The sequence below is a fragment of the Acomys russatus genome, chromosome 29, assembly GCF_903995435.1.
Source record: "Acomys russatus chromosome 29, mAcoRus1.1, whole genome shotgun sequence".
In the NCBI taxonomy this organism is placed as follows: domain Eukaryota; kingdom Metazoa; phylum Chordata; class Mammalia; order Rodentia; family Muridae; genus Acomys; species Acomys russatus.
In genome coordinates, this window is record NC_067165.1 from 32,382,973 (window position 1) to 32,398,011 (window position 15,039).

A 15,039-nucleotide genomic window follows, 5' to 3' on the forward strand; every position below is an offset into this window, starting at 1 on the left:
TCAAATGACTGTAAGGACCGATCCAGCTCTGATGAATCTCAGAATAGAGTCAGATTTTGTGGAATTTTTTCCCAGCTAGACATAGCTGTGCTCATTTCAGAGGTTTGTGTGTGTGTGTGTGTGTGTGTGTGTGTGTGTGTGTGTGTGTGTGTGTGTACCTCTACTTCCCTCTAGTCCTTTTCCTGGTCAGTTTCCATTCACACCTCCATCCTGAAGTGACCGGTAGTCATGGATGCCAATCATTTGATTAAAGCTCCAGCCAGCTCCATTTCCCATGAGCTCTGGGCAGCAGCCTCGCCAGTCCTACTCACCTGATGATGTTCAGTTAGGAGCAGCCGCATGCTTTCCTGTATCTGAATCCTCTTGCTCTCCTCTACTGTCTTCATCCCTTGGCTAGACTGGCCAATGTCCCGTTTCCAGCCTCCAGCCAAGCCTGAGCACCCCACCCCAGCCAGGGCTGCTCCCGCTGGCACCCACTGCCCGGCCCCTCAGTTTCTGTTTTCTCATAGCAGTTCCAACTGGGCCACAGAACAAGCCAGTCCGCAAAACCTCTGCAGTAGACAGTGGCGAGCCACACATGGTAAGGCCCACGGTGGAAGGGAAGGAGAAATAGTTGTCGGGGTGGAGGTGGGGGTGAGGGGTGGGGCAGAGGGTGGGGTTTGCCCACAATGTGCTGGGGGTCAGTGAGGGTACAAGCTGCTTTTGTCTTGCTTGGGGACTAAAGCCGTGTGCTGAACCTGAACCGTTTTCCACCACTGTATTAGACACCTGGACCCTAGGTAGTCCCTCATTCTAAAGTACAGAACAAAGAGAAAGTCTGTTCCAACCAAACACCCTCGCAGGCAGCTCGTGGTGACTGCCTGCAGTGTCTCATGCTAGCCTAAGATTGGAGACACCGCAGTGGCCTAACTTCATAAGAAAGAAAAAGCTTGGAAATATTTTTAGCCCGGAATTACAAGGGAGGTTATGTTAGAACACTTTTAAGTCCAAGTGGCAGATGCCAACAGTCAACATAAAATAGAGACCTCACTCGTCCATGTAGGTGGATCAGTTGATGCATGGCTGAGTCTCAGGGCTCCGTCAGAGTTCTGGGTCTGGCTTTGCCCTGTGTCTTTTCCTCTGTGCTAGCTAACTTCAGGCTTTCTTCCCATGGAGGGGTGGGGCAGTTAATCCAAAAGGAAGAAAGCTACCATCCTTTAAGCCAGTGGTTCTTAACCTGTGGGGTCATGACCCTTTTGGGGGGGTCAAACGACCCTTACATAGGAGTTCCTGTCCAATACCCTGTATATCAGATATTTACACTTAACAATAGCAAAATTACAGTTATGAAGTAGCAACGAAAATAATTTTATGGCTGGGGGCGGTCACCACAACATGAAGATCTCTATGAAAGGGTCATGGCGTTAGGTGGAGAACCACTGCCTTAAGCCATCCGTACATCAAAGCTTGTGGAAAGGCTGAGACTGGTTCTGCCTGGTCACAGGCCTACTCTTGGACCAGTTCCTATGTCCAGTTAGATGTAAGTCTGTGATTGGGGCCCTACACCTGGCCCCGTGAATTTCTCTCTCTACCTGGATGGGAGGAAATAGTAACCCAGTGCCAAAAATTCAGACCAAGGAAAACAGGCTCATCATAGCGGCTTTGAAAATGAACCCTCCAGGGGCTTGTGAGATGGCTCAGCAGTTCAGAGCTCTGACTGCTCTCCCAGAGGTCCCGAGTTCAATTCCCAGCACCTACATGGTGGCTCATGACCGTCTATAATGGGGTCTGATGCCTTCTTCTGACACGGAGGTGAACGAGAACCTTCCCAGGAGAGGGAAGGGGAGGAAGTGTTGGCCACAAAAGTAGCTGACAAGTTCGGTTTTTTCTTACGGTGATGCCTATACCTGAAGGGATAAGACCACATAGTGTCGTTCACCCTTGCCCCTGGTGAAGCTGGAGAAAGGAACATGTACCCCCATCTCAAGGAAGGGCAGGGGTTCCTCCCCTAAGAGTCCTGTGAGTGATGGAGCCCAGGAGATGCCCAGCATGGCGTCGCCCATCCCCTAACCTCCTGAGTCCAGGGTAGGGCCCACAGCAGCTGCACAAACGAGGGGGCTGTCACTCATGAGGTTCTGAAATCGCAGCAGGAGGAAGACCGGTATAAGCTGATGCTGAGTCGAAGCGACAGTGAAAATATCGCTAGTAACTACTTCCGGTCCAAGCGGGCCAGCCAGATCCTGAGCACCGACCCGATGAAGAGCCTCAGTGAGTGCCCCGCCCACTGGGCGTCAACTTTCCCCACAACCACTAGGAAATCAGGAACCTTTCTCTAAACCGCAATTTCCTCAGCTTTAAAGCATGGATTAGAGGAGGTGGGCTGGGGAAGTAGGGCCACATAGTAGGTAATTATGATAGCCAGTGCCTATTGCTTACGAGGAATACCTGAGACAAGCAACTTGGAGGAGGAGTGCTGGGGACGTGGCTCAGTTGGTAGTGCTTGCCTGGAGTGCACAGAGCCCTGGGTTCAGTCACCAGCACTGTATAAAACAGCTCATGAGAGCTGGGCATGGTAGTGTACGCCGTTAATCCCAGCACTCGGGAGGCAGAGGCAGGCGGATCGCTGTGAGTTCGAAGCCAGCCTGGTCTACAAAGTGAGTCCAGGACAGTCAAGATAACATAGAGAAACCCTGTCTCGAAAAACCAAAAAACAAAACAAACAAACAAACAAACAAAAAACCAAACCAAACCAACCAACCAACCAAAAACCAGCTCATGGAACTTGCTTGGAATTTCAGCATTTGGGGAATTGGAGGCAAAGGTCAGATGTTCAAGGCCACCTTTGGCTACATAGAAAGTATGAGGCCAGTTAGTGAGACCCTGTCCCAAGAAAGGAAGATTGAAAGATCAGTTTGGCTCACAGGTTTGGAGGATTGACTACTTTGGACTGAGACTAAGCGAGACACAGTGGCAGTGGAGACCTGCTCACTTGCTCACATCATGCTAGCCAGGGGAAGCAGCAAGCTTTTGATAGGGGCTTCCTCTCTCTCCTTTTTGATCCATCTAAGCTTCTAGCCTGCTTCTTCAAGGCATGCCTTCCTTCCTCATTTGCTACCCCATAGACCACTCTACTCTGGAACCTGCCCAGACACACAGTCTCTCAATACAGTCGAATTGATAAGACTGATCTTCATGGAGGTGGTGGGGGTGGTGACAGTAGGTAGTGGGTAGGGGTTGGGGGCGTGGGGCAAGACTTGGGTTCCTAGCACCAACATGGTGGTTCACCACAATCCATGCTGTTCCAGGGGATCCAATGCCATCTTCTGTCTTCTATGGGCACTTGCACACACATAGTGTACAGGCATACATGCAGGCAAAACACTCATACCATAAAAAAAAAAAAAAAACAAAACTTTAAAAAAGCAATATTACGGATCACTGTGAGTTTGAGGCCACCCTTGTCTATAGAGTGAGTCTGGGACAGCCAAGGTTACACAGAGAAACCCTGTCTTGAAAAACCAACCAACCAACAAACAAAAAAACCGAAAATTTAAAAACCCTGATACTAACTTTTAAAATTTTCTAAACTGAGCTGGGTGTGATGGCGCACGCCTTTAATCCCAGCACTTGGGAGGCAGAGGCAGGTGGATCTCTGTGAGTTCTGGGCCAGCCTGGTCTACAAAGCAAGTCCAGGACAGCCAGGGCTACACAAACCCTGTCTTGAAAAAAAAAAAAATCTAAACTGAAATCAGCGACAGAGTGAAGCTGGGGTTAGGAGAGGGAAGGACAGGATTTCACTGAAGGCCTGGCACTGTGCTTGGGTGACAGAGAAGGAAACCAAGGCTTAGGAGCAGAGACTTGTAGGAAGTGCTGGGTTGGGCTTTGTGCCCGGGCTTACCAGCTTTAGGTACCAGACTGGAGCCTGTTAGATGCTTTAACAGTTCTGTTCCTTACCCTGGATCCTTCAGACACAGAAGGATTTCTCTATTTCTAACTGCATTTCACTCCCAAGGTGAGGACTCCTCAAGTGTAGCAATGGTTGCTATGAGACCCTGGTCCAGGACTGCAGCTAGGGACGGTCCGTGGCTGAAGTAGTTCTGCTTCTCTTCCAGTTATTAAAAGAGACATGACTAGAAATTAATCGTTAGTTAATAAGTTATACTATGGCCAACAAAGAAATGGAGTATTTCAAAAGATTCCAGGTAACAGGAACGTGAAGAATAGAATAGGGGAAAAAACGCCCTGGCACACAGGTGGCACATAGGTACTACGGCAGAGCAGTCTCAGAGGGTCCCGGCTGCAGAGCCAGGGCCTCAGGTGGGCAGGTACTGCCAGACCCTTCTCCTTGCCCATGTGGTGCTGTCCTGGCTCACTGGCATGCCCGTGTGGTGCTGTCCTGGCTCACTGGCATGCCCGTGTGGTGCTGTCCTGGCTCACTGGCATGCCCGTGTGGTGCTGTCCTGGCTCACCGTGTCCTCTGCTTCCTCTCCACAGCGCATCACAACTCACCGCCGGGCCTCAATTCCCCTCTGAACAACAACTCCGCGCTGCCGTCCACCCAGACCTCTGAAATGCCCCAGCCCCGGCCCTTCCGTCTGGAGTCCCTTGACATCCCCTTCTCTAAAGCCAAGCGGAAGAAAAGCAAAAGCAGCTTCAGTGGGGAGCCTCTGTGACCCAGCTGCCTGCTGCTACCTGCCTTCAGGCTTCTAGAAACTTCTAAGTCCTCCCCCATGAAACCCCAACCAGGCCTCCTCTCCCCTACTCCACAGTGTCCCCAAGCCCAAGGGGATTTCATCCCTGGGAAGACACACTCTCTTCCCTGTTCCCTAGAGAACTCACTCTGCCTCAGGGCCTGAGCTCTGTGGAAGTTGGACTACCCTTCTCAGAGAGAGAGAGAGGCCTGCTCCAGCTGTGCACAGCAGCCAGTGTTCCACTGATTCTTCTGCCACAGAGCCTACACTAGCCAGTGTGGGTCTGCCTCCATGGGCTCAGATGCCCCTGGACTTTCACATGCATCCTCAACATTGAGCCCAGAAGCTGCCACATGGACAAAGCTCAACATCTTGGTGACTAAGATTTGGGCCTCTGTGTGATGGGCCCCTTCCGGGGAAACCTGTGCCACACAGTGGACACAGATGGCAACCTGGAGCCAGCTGCTATGCCTGGCCTACCCTTGGTTGGACCGCAGCCCAGAGAAGGTGCTTTACAGTAAGCTGCCCAATAAACTGCCTTTTAGAATAAGCTCCCCTCCCCAACCCTCCGATGCTTCCTAGGGCCTACCCTGCTGCCCTAGAGAGAGACTGGCAGCAGCTCCAGGGTTTCTGTCACCAGCACAAGTGACTATAGAAACAAAACCTTGTCTTGCTGAGGCAGAAATAGCCTGGCGTGCACATGTGCGTGCGTTTGTGTTTGTGTGTGTAGATCAGAAGACAACCTCAGGTATTACTCTTCAGGTGTGTTACGGACCAACTGAGGTATCTCCCCAGTTTGGTTTTTTTTTGTTGTTGTTTAATTATTTGAGTTGGTGGGGACACATGTGCTGTGGCGTTTATGTGGAGAGCAGAGAATAACCCATGGAAGTCAGTTCCTTCCACCATGTGGGCCCCAGGCATTGAATCTAGGTCAACAGGCTTGGTAGCAAGTGTCCCCACCAACGAGCACTCTCTCCTTTATTGTGTGTGCCTGGTTGGGGGAGCGTATGTCATGGTGTGGAGGTGAGGGGACGGCTTGCAGGAATGGCTTCTCTCCTTCCACTGTGGGTCCTAGGGATTAAACTCAGGCTTGTGCAGCTCCTGCTCTCCCGCCTGGGCCTCAGTTTTGACAGTCCTCAGGGCCTGAACTGGAACTGGGTGTCCTGACACAGCCAAAAAAACGAATCCAGGTTGCCATGGCAGCCCTCCCCTTTGTATTCCAGGCCTGCCTGTGGTGTGCCCACAGTAAGGGAGATGGGTCCTGAGCCACCTGTCAACAGTAGCACCCACCAGCCCTCCCATCCCGCCCTCCTCCTTTATATCAGTGACTATGGTAGGCCCAAGGCCTTACCCGTGGCCCAGGAGTTGGCTGAAGTAGTAGCCAGGGCAGAAGGTGAGGCTACAAAAAGTTGCTGCACTAGAACCAGTCACAGGAAGCCACCTCTGATTTCTATAGGGGCAAAGCTCCACTCACCCCTCTAAGAAGGGTAGAGACAATAGACTGGCGGGGGCAGCTGAAAGAGCAGCCGGTGGGAGATGGGCAACTCAGGGTGTATGCTCAGGCTGGCGGTACTCAAAGCAAGGAGGACACTTGAAAAGGTGCCCTAAGCAGTGGCACACACCAAAAGTCAGTCACTGGGTGGTGGGGTTGTGCTGCAGAGAACTTGGGAGCAATACTTTTTTTTTTTTTTTTTTTGAGGCAAGGTTTCTCTGTGTAGCCTTGGCTATCCTAGACTCCCTTTGTAGACCAGGCTGGCCTCAAACTCACAGCAATACGCCCACCCGGCGGGAGCGATAATTTTTATAGAGACAGGGTCTCATACAGCTAGCTCTGAACCTGGCATGTAGCTGAGGATGACTTTGAACTAATTATCCTGCTGTTTGCACCACGAGTGCTCAGATTACAGGCGTGTGCCACCATGCCTCATTGTATATGATACCGGGGATCAAACCCAGGCCTTCGTGCGTGCTAGGTAAGAGGTTACCCACTGAACTACATCCCTAGACCTTTACGTTTTATTTCTTCCCCGAGTCTTGGGTTGGTGTGTAAGTCAGAAGTCAACTTGCAGAGGCCGGTTCTCTCCTTCCACCGTGTGGGACCCAGGGACTGAACTCAGGTCGTCAGTCTCGGTGGCAAGCACCTTTAGCTGAACCATTTTGCCTAGCTCTCAATACGTAACCCTGGCAGGCCTAGACTCGCGATGTAGACCACGCTGGCCTTAAAGTCACCAAGATCTGCCTGCCTCTACCCCTCAGTCGAGCGCTGCAATTAAAGACACGAGCCACCAATCTCGGGTGTGAAGGGCCTTTTAATCGCTAACCTGTCTCTTGGCCATCCATTCTCTTTCCGGCCTGGTTAGGAGCCTATTTCCCAACCCCATTGCTCCCTGGGGATAAGGGCCTGCTTCCTAGCCCAGTAGGCCAGTGAGGGACAAGGAGGTGACCTCGATTTCGTCCAAGTAGCGACAACTGCGTCCTGCGCGGGGAGAAACGGACCAGCAGCCTAGGAAACAGAATGTCTAGAAACGACCAGAGTTTGAAACCCACGGCGGGAGCTGGCACGGGCGGAGCTTAAGGACACTCGGCTTTTTTGATTGGCCGGAGCTACGGAGCTGTCTCTCTTGAATTGGCCCTTTTTCCTGGGGGAGGCGGAGCCTTAGCACATTCCACCAATAAGGTGCAGCGACTCCGGCCCGAGGCAGCACTTCCGGCGGCGTTCCCTGCTTCTCAGTCCGTCCTTGTCGGGGCATGGGCCGCCGGGGCCACGGAGTACCCGGACCACTTCCAGGTGGTACTCCACCGCTGCGAGCGGCCATTGGGCATCCGCGAGGGACGCTTCCGGTGTCCAGGTGTTGGCTTCTCTGACTGGGAGATGAAGATGGGTCCCCGCGTCGCCGTCCGTGCCTGGTCCCTCTGCGCGCTGCTGCTGGCTGCTCTCGGCTGCGTCTGCGCCAGCGGCCCCCGCACCCTCGTGCTGCTGGATAACCTCAACGTGCGGGACACGCACTCGCTGTTTTTTCGCAGCCTGAAGGGTGAGCGCCTCGGCGCGGGCATGGCGGGGGGTTGGGGCGGGGAAGGCGGCACCCTCAGACGGCGACAGTAGGGATTCCTCTGCTGACCGTCTGCCCCAACTTCCTGTTTTCTTCTCCAGACCGGGGCTTTGAGCTCACCTTCAAGACCGCAGATGATCCCAGTTTGTCCCTCATTAAGTACGGGGAGTTCCTCTATGACAACCTCATCGTCTTTTCCCCGTCGGTGGAAGGTAAGGACGTCACGTCGCCCCCAGAACTGAGATTTGAGGCTCAGGACTCCGTTGTCGTCTTATGGATCGTGGGCATGTTCTGTCTCCCGAGATTAGTTGCGGAAGTGCAGTAGAGGAAAATGTTAATTCCAGCCTGGGCCTTGGAGGTTTCATCTTTCAAAAAGGATATCCGTTAAAGGATAGGGTCAAATGTCGCGATAGACACCTTGCTTATGGAGAAGGGGGTTTTCTCTAACAGAGATGACAAAGAAGCCTTTGATTTGACTTGTTTGTGTGCAAAGAATTGTCCTGTTAACGTGAATTGCTGTAAAACGTCATTCTGCGGGTGGTAGATCATAAGAAATCAAATAGACACACGTGTGTCTTGACGGATGTGTCTGGCCGAATCACACAGGCTAATTGGTATTGGTGGTGGTGGGTGTATGCATGTGTGTGTGAGGTTGTGGACGTGACGATGCCAGAGAAGGATGTGTTGGGTCACTTAATTCTGTCACTCTCCTCCTTACTCTCTTAAGACAAGGTCTCTCACTGAACCTGAATTTTGCCATTATGACTAAGGAGGTTGGCCAGTGAGCTCTCAGGATCTTCCTGTCTTTGCCTCCTAATGCTTGGGCTATAGGCACTATCTGCCATTTTCAGCTCTTACCGGAGATTTGAACCAGGTGCCCCATGGCTGCCTACTAAGCTATCTCCCCAACCCTCAAGAGACTAGTGAATGAAATGAATGTTTCTAACTTAACTATTTCTATCTTACGAGGCAGTCCCCTCCACCACCGGACATTTCTGTCAGGAAGTTATACCAAGCTGAAATTTGCCTCCTTCCTCCACCTGTGTTTTTGGAAAAGCGTTCTTAACTCCCCTGGGCCTGAGAGTCTGGTGTTCCCAGACCAAGAGCAGATAGCTGTCTTGCATAGCTGTCACGTAGCTGTAGCCTCCTCACATGTGTCTTTACCTGATCTCCAGTTCCTTTGGCTATTTCTTATTTATTTGGTTTTTGTTTGGGTGTTTGGCAAGCATATCGGTCTCACCATGTGTATGCTTGACGCCTTCCGAGGCCACCAGAGGGTGGCGCATCCATTAGGCCTTAACTTACAGACGCTTGGGAGCTGCTGTGTGGGTGCTGGGAATTAACCCTGGTTCCTCTGGAGGAGCAGCCAGTGCTCTTAATCACTGAGCTGCCTCTCCAGCCCTGTTTCTCTTTTGCCTTGCTGTGTTGGTGAGCATGCTAGATAGCTTTTTTTCATTTTGTCTTTGACCCAGGTTGTCCCTGTCTGGGTAAGATGTCCCTGCCGTTCTTTCCTTCAGTTGATGAAACTAATGGCCTTTTCATGTCCCTGACAGCGACTTTGTATTCTGTAGTTTACAGAGTGAGTTTTGCCTGCTGTCTAAAGTGTTTCCCTCTGGCTCCTGCTGGTTCCCTTTAGGTCTCATGGGAATGTCCCTCTCTCCCAACAGCTACTGGTTTAGGAACGCTTTCACAGCCTGGCCTCACAGTACCTTCTAACCCACATGCCACCTAGCTCTACCTTGGAACTAAGGAAGACACATTCTCCTGCTCAGAATCCTCCAGTAGCTCCCACCAGCCCAGCCTTCTAATAACTGGCCACCTCACCTCCTGGTCCTCAGACCGGCCCTGTGGCTCACCCTACCAGGCAGGCTGCACACAGTCATGTACTCTGCCTGTGTTCTGTTCCTCTATGCCATGCTCAGGCTCACCCTGCTGTCTTCTCACGTGTCACGTGTTGCAGGCTCTCCTCATTAACTTTAGCACAATGGCTTCCTTTCCTCATTGCCCTTTTCTTTGTTCCCAGCCCATAATGCTTAGCGTGCGAGAGGATTGCCTTGTGTTGAACACAGACTCACTCTGGAGAGAACCCTAGCGCTCCACGAGCCCACTGGTGCTAGTTTGGAGGCTGGTGGCAATGGTGAACTGAGTGCTCTGGCCAGAACAGGATAGGATTGCGTCCTTTAAGTGCCAGAAACCAACAAGCCCTTTGGGTGATGTTTAAAGCACTGAATGGATAATGTGACAAGGAAGCTGTCAGTGTTAGGCCGGTGAGCCTCACAGCCAAGTGACAGTGTTATCTGTGGATTCTGCAGTGCCTTCTCAAATACTTTAGGCGAATGACATTGATAGTGTGCTGTAAGGCGACCCCAGGTGCCAGCTACAGGTGCTGAAGGCATCTGAGCATTTAAACAGCGTTACTCTGTGAAATGTGGGTGGAAAGTTCAGAGTTTCTGCGGGAATAGATGGCACGGAATATGTGCTCTCACCTCAGCAAATGTGACTAGGATGAGTTTGGCGACTCCATCTGGACGCCGAGGCATTGCTCTGAGCACGCAGGTCAATGGCTTGGAGCACATAGGTGAATCTACTCTCTCATTTTGGGATCAATAGGAACCCACTCAGATCAACTGTGGCTGCTCTAGTGGGTGTCTCATCTCCAGACAGTGGGGACAGGGCGCCTCTCGTCACTGTGTCTGGGGGCTTTCTTTCAGATTTTGGAGGAAACATCAATGTGGAGACCATCAGCGCCTTCATAGATGGTGGCGGCAGTGTTCTGGTGGCTGCCAGCTCTGACATCGGTAAGTCTGCCCTAGGTGTTCTGGGATGTTCCACCAGTTCTGCATGGATCTTAGAGCATTGGCTAGCTGAGCCCTGGCCAGGGAGGCAGTGGGAACCGCAGGACTTACCTGGCCCTGGGTCCCTCCTGTCCTGTCCTGTGACAGTGAGGACAGATTGGTTTTCTCTTTGTTGTGTTCTGTTGGATGGCAGTGGGTAGATTTGGTTTCAGATTCTGGTTTTCAAAGTTGCAGAGTTGTACAGGAGTTGGGAGAGAATCGCATCCTTGGCTCCTGTGCTGGTCCCACATCTCCAGCAGTAAACAGCTCAGGGCCTGGTTTTCATCAGTGATGGACTTTCAACCATGCTCCTCTCAGTAGGTCTGTCGAGGTCATACGGAGCATGGTGAGCTCAGGCCTGTGGACGTCAGCATTGGCTGTGGCTTTGTTGAGTTTGCTAAGTGAGCATGGGCTGAACCAAATTCTATCTTTGTGCAAGGAAGTGCATAGGGGAGGGGCACTGGAGGTGGTGCCCTGCCTGATGCAGCACAGGGTGAGCAGTGAAGCCATGACCTGCATTGTCAGACCTACCGACCAGGACTCAGCCAGGCAATCTCTTGGGTCTGTGCAGGTGACCCTCTTCGGGAGCTAGGCAGTGAGTGTGGGATTGAATTTGATGAAGAGAAGACAGCTGTCATCGACCATCACAATTATGATGTCTCAGACCTTGGCCAGGTAATCAGGCTCGTCCCCCTCACTTAGAGACCAGCTGGGAGTCGGAAGGACCCCCTGGCCCTCCAACCCTCCTGTAGATCCTGCTTGACCTATCTGTACCTTTGCAGCATACGCTCATCGTGGCTGACGCTGAGAACCTGCTGAAGGCCCCAACCATTGTTGGGAAGTCATTGCCCAACCCCATTCTCTTCCGGGGAGTTGGGTAAGTGTGCAGGGGATTGGCAAGACTGGGAGGGACAAGGGCCACTTGCTGTTGGTGGACCTTAAGGCAAACTTAGGGTTGAGAATGTTCCTTCCCCAGGTGGTGCCAATGAGTCTACTATAAACACGGGGAGCCCTAAGTGCTTGGCTATTGAGGAAGGGTCCTTCCTGGTACGTGCCTGACTTAGGCGGCTGAAGCAGGGGATTGGGGCTTCCAAGCCAACCTGGCTAGTGAGACCTTTGAACGAGTGGATGATGAACAGATGAGAAAGGGAAGAACTAACTGCTCTCCGGGAAGAAACGAAGAGTTTTTTGGGGGTAGGGGAGATGGCGTGGGGTCCCTGTGTCTTGAAGCCACCTGCTCAGTGCTAGGATCTTCTCTCCTTTCTCTTGCAGAATGGTGGCAGACCCTGATAATCCCTTGGTTTTGGACATCCTAACAGGCTCTTCAACTTCTTACTCCTTCTTCCCAGATAAGCCCATCACCCAGGTAAGAGACTTGGCAGCCTCTGCACTCCAGAGGCCCAGTGGGAAGCACTTTTTATTAAAAATTATTTTTTATGTACATGAGTGCTTGCTCTGCATATACACCTGCATGCTAGAAGAGGGCATCAGATCCCAGTATAGATGGTTGTGAGCCACCATGTGGCTGCTGGGAATTGAACTCAGAACCTCCGGAGGAGCAAATAGTGTGCTCCTAACTGGTGGGCCATCTCTCCAGCCCCCGGCATGTACTTTTTACTTGAAAATCAGAGCAGAAGTTGGGTGTGGTAGCACACGCCTTTAATCCCAGCACTCGGGAGGCAGAGGCAGGTGGAGAAACCCTGTGTCGGGGGAAAAAAAAAATCAGAGCAGAGCAGGAGAGGTGGGCTTTACTGACACTGATGAAGAGGTGATGGGACTGGGGACAAGTAGTGGGATCCTAGTCTTCCCTCAGGTGGATGTGGGACATAGCTATGTAGCTGTCCAGATGTGTGCAGCTCTGGATTGCCCTCTTCTGTCCCCAGTATCCCCACGCGGTGGGGAAGAATACACTTCTGATCGCCGGGCTCCAGGCCAGGAACAATGCCCGAGTCATCTTCAGTGGGTCCCTTGATTTCTTCAGTGATGCCTTCTTCAACTCAGCAGTGCAGAAGGCCACACCCGGTGCCCAGAGGTAATGCCAGAGCTTGGAACATGAAGTCTGTGTCCAGGGGGAGAAGAGCCTTTTAGCCAAGTGTGTGAAGTGTGTACGTACCTTCAGGGCTCAGACTGTCCATAGACTTTGTTGTAATGCTGCTGGCATTGGTGCCCCATGTTTAGCATGGTGGTGGCGGCTTGTGTGGAGCCCTCTAAGTCCTACGTGAGCACTCACCCCACAGGCATAAGGCCCAGTTCATTCTCCAGCACCAAAATGGGTTGGGGTTGATTGTGCAGATGACCCATAGCAGCACCACCTGCAACCTCACTGTTCAGTGTCTGCCCTTTATCTATGGACCAGTAGGTGTGTGCACCTTCCATTCAGAGGCCGCTTTTTGTGGCCCAGGAGACTGGAGTGGTCTGGTCCATCAGCACCAGCAGCAAGTGGCTGCAGCCTCACCTTTCCTCTTCCTCCAGGTATTCTCAGACAGGCAACTATGAGTTAGCTGTGGCCCTCTCCCGCTGGGTGTTCAAGGAGGAGGGTGTCCTTCGAGTAGGGCCTGTGTCCCATCACCGGGTGGGCGAGACGGCACCACCCAATGCCTACACTGTCACCGACCTGGTGGTAAGAGCTCCTGGGGAGGGCGGGTCCTAAGGATCTGACCTGGGTGGCTCAGTTAGCTCAGCCACCTCAGGGGCATCCAGGAGTAGGAGGTACTTGAGTCTGTCCCTAAGAGTCAGCAGGGATGTGGAGCAGGCTTACCAGAAAAGTGGCATTGCAGTTGGAGCTTTGGGTTGGAGTTTATAGGCCGAGGAGAAAAGGCAGCCACCTCACTCGCCAGTCCCTGCAGTCAGGGTAGAGTGCACTCTGAGTACATCGTGATACCCAGACTCCGCTAGGGATCTCAGGCCAAGAAAGCAGAGGTGCTCCAGCCATACTGGCTGTAGGCCTCCTGGAGTCCCTGCCATTGGCTGAGGGGTGGGAATTAAGGACAGTTCTGCCTATAGGTGGTGGTACCCTTCCACAGCTGGCTCCTAGCTGACCAGCCTCTCACCACAGGAGTACAGCATTGTGATTGAACAACTCTCCAGTGGCAAGTGGGTCCCCTTTGATGGTGATGACATTCAGCTGGAGTTTGTGCGCATTGACCCCTTTGTAAGGACCTTCTTGAAGAGGAAAGGTGAGTGTGACTTCTGACCTGGACCTGCCCCAAGGTGCACTGGCCTCTGGGAAACTCTCATGGTTTTGAGTGTCGCTTCTTCCTAGGTGGCAAGTACAGTGTCCAGTTCAAGCTGCCAGATGTGTATGGTGTATTCCAGTTTAAAGTGGATTACAACCGGCTGGGCTACACACACCTGTACTCTTCCACCCAGGTAAGCAGGGGCAGTCCCTGTTTCTGGCCAGTAGGTGTCCGCCTTGGCTTCTCAGCCACCAGGGCTGCCACCCGTGTCCTATTACAGGTGTCAGTGAGGCCACTCCAGCACACACAGTATGAGCGCTTCATCCCCTCGGCCTATCCCTACTACGCCAGTGCCTTCTCCATGATGGCTGGGCTCTTCATCTTCAGCATCGTCTTCCTGCACATGAAGGAGAAGGAGAAGTCTGACTGAGCCTGGGGCTCCACACAGCAGGGAGACAGCCAGAATGGATTGTTTTGTTTTGTTTTTTTAAATGCCATGGGAAACTGGCACCGCCTTACCTCAGGGGGTGATGACTATGGGATGGAGGGGAAGGAAACATTTTTTTCTGGTAAATTTTCCCACTTTGAATCACTTTGGTGTTTTTCATATGTGCAGCCACCCGTTTCTAAAATAAAGAGAACCACTGCCCTCACACATCACCTGGCCCCATCACACTTGGTGAAGGCGTGGCTGCTGTCTAGGGATCATGGGCCAGAGACTGCGGGTCTTCTAGCTCTCCTCACAGAGGGAAGGTGGGAACCACAAAGTGGGAACTACATTGACAGTGATGGTCTTAAGACCTTTGAGGGCCTGGAAGAGATTTGGTGGTTAAGAGCACTGGTTCTCTTGCAGAGGATCCAAATTTAAGCCCTAGCATCCACAGCTTTCAACAGTCTGACTCCATACCTAGAAGATCTGATGCCCCTTATCCGGCCTCCCTGGCCACTGGACATTCAAGTGGTGCATCGTAAGGTCAAGCAAACATTGTATACATAAAATAAACAATCCTGTTTATGTTGATTGGCTTTAGGTCATATCTGTGTTTTGTTTTTTGAGACAGTGTTTCTGTGTGTGGCACTGGCTGTCCTGGAACTTGCTCTGTAGACTAGGCTGGCTTTGAACTCTTGAGATTCCCTGCTTTTGCCTCCTGAGTGCTGGGCTTACACCTGTGTTCTTAACAGTAACATGTTAAATACATGTGACCTCTTTCTCACTGTTAGGGTCTAACAAACTCAGATCAGCACACTGTTCTCTGCTCTACGTTGTAAATTTGCATTTAACACTTCTCAGCTCCTGTAAGGAATGCTG

At 52.0% G+C, this 15,039-nt stretch overlaps 2 protein-coding genes across 2 annotated transcripts in view; both read left to right on the forward strand.

The window, feature by feature from the left end:
• Kif17 (kinesin family member 17) overlaps positions 1-5,359 on the forward strand; it is a 36,616-nt gene extending 31,257 nt beyond the window's left edge. The window contains exons 13-15 of the mRNA XM_051171645.1: positions 513-580; positions 2,127-2,247; positions 4,474-5,359. Coding sequence (XP_051027602.1) covers positions 513-580; positions 2,127-2,247; positions 4,474-4,652 — 368 coding nt within the window. The 3' untranslated portion in view covers positions 4,653-5,359. The remainder of the gene's footprint in view (positions 1-512; positions 581-2,126; positions 2,248-4,473) is intronic.
• Positions 5,360-7,528: 2,169 nt separating this feature from the next.
• Ddost (dolichyl-diphosphooligosaccharide--protein glycosyltransferase non-catalytic subunit) lies at positions 7,529-14,213 on the forward strand. Its single transcript, XM_051171159.1, has 11 exons — positions 7,529-7,702; positions 7,822-7,932; positions 10,432-10,518; positions 11,126-11,229; positions 11,337-11,431; positions 11,827-11,920; positions 12,438-12,586; positions 13,027-13,174; positions 13,610-13,730; positions 13,817-13,923; positions 14,011-14,213. Exons 1-11 carry the CDS (start codon positions 7,543-7,545, stop codon positions 14,158-14,160), a joined length of 1,326 nt encoding a protein of 441 aa, XP_051027116.1. The 5' UTR covers positions 7,529-7,542; the 3' UTR covers positions 14,161-14,213.
• Positions 14,214-15,039: the final 826 nt, after the last annotated feature.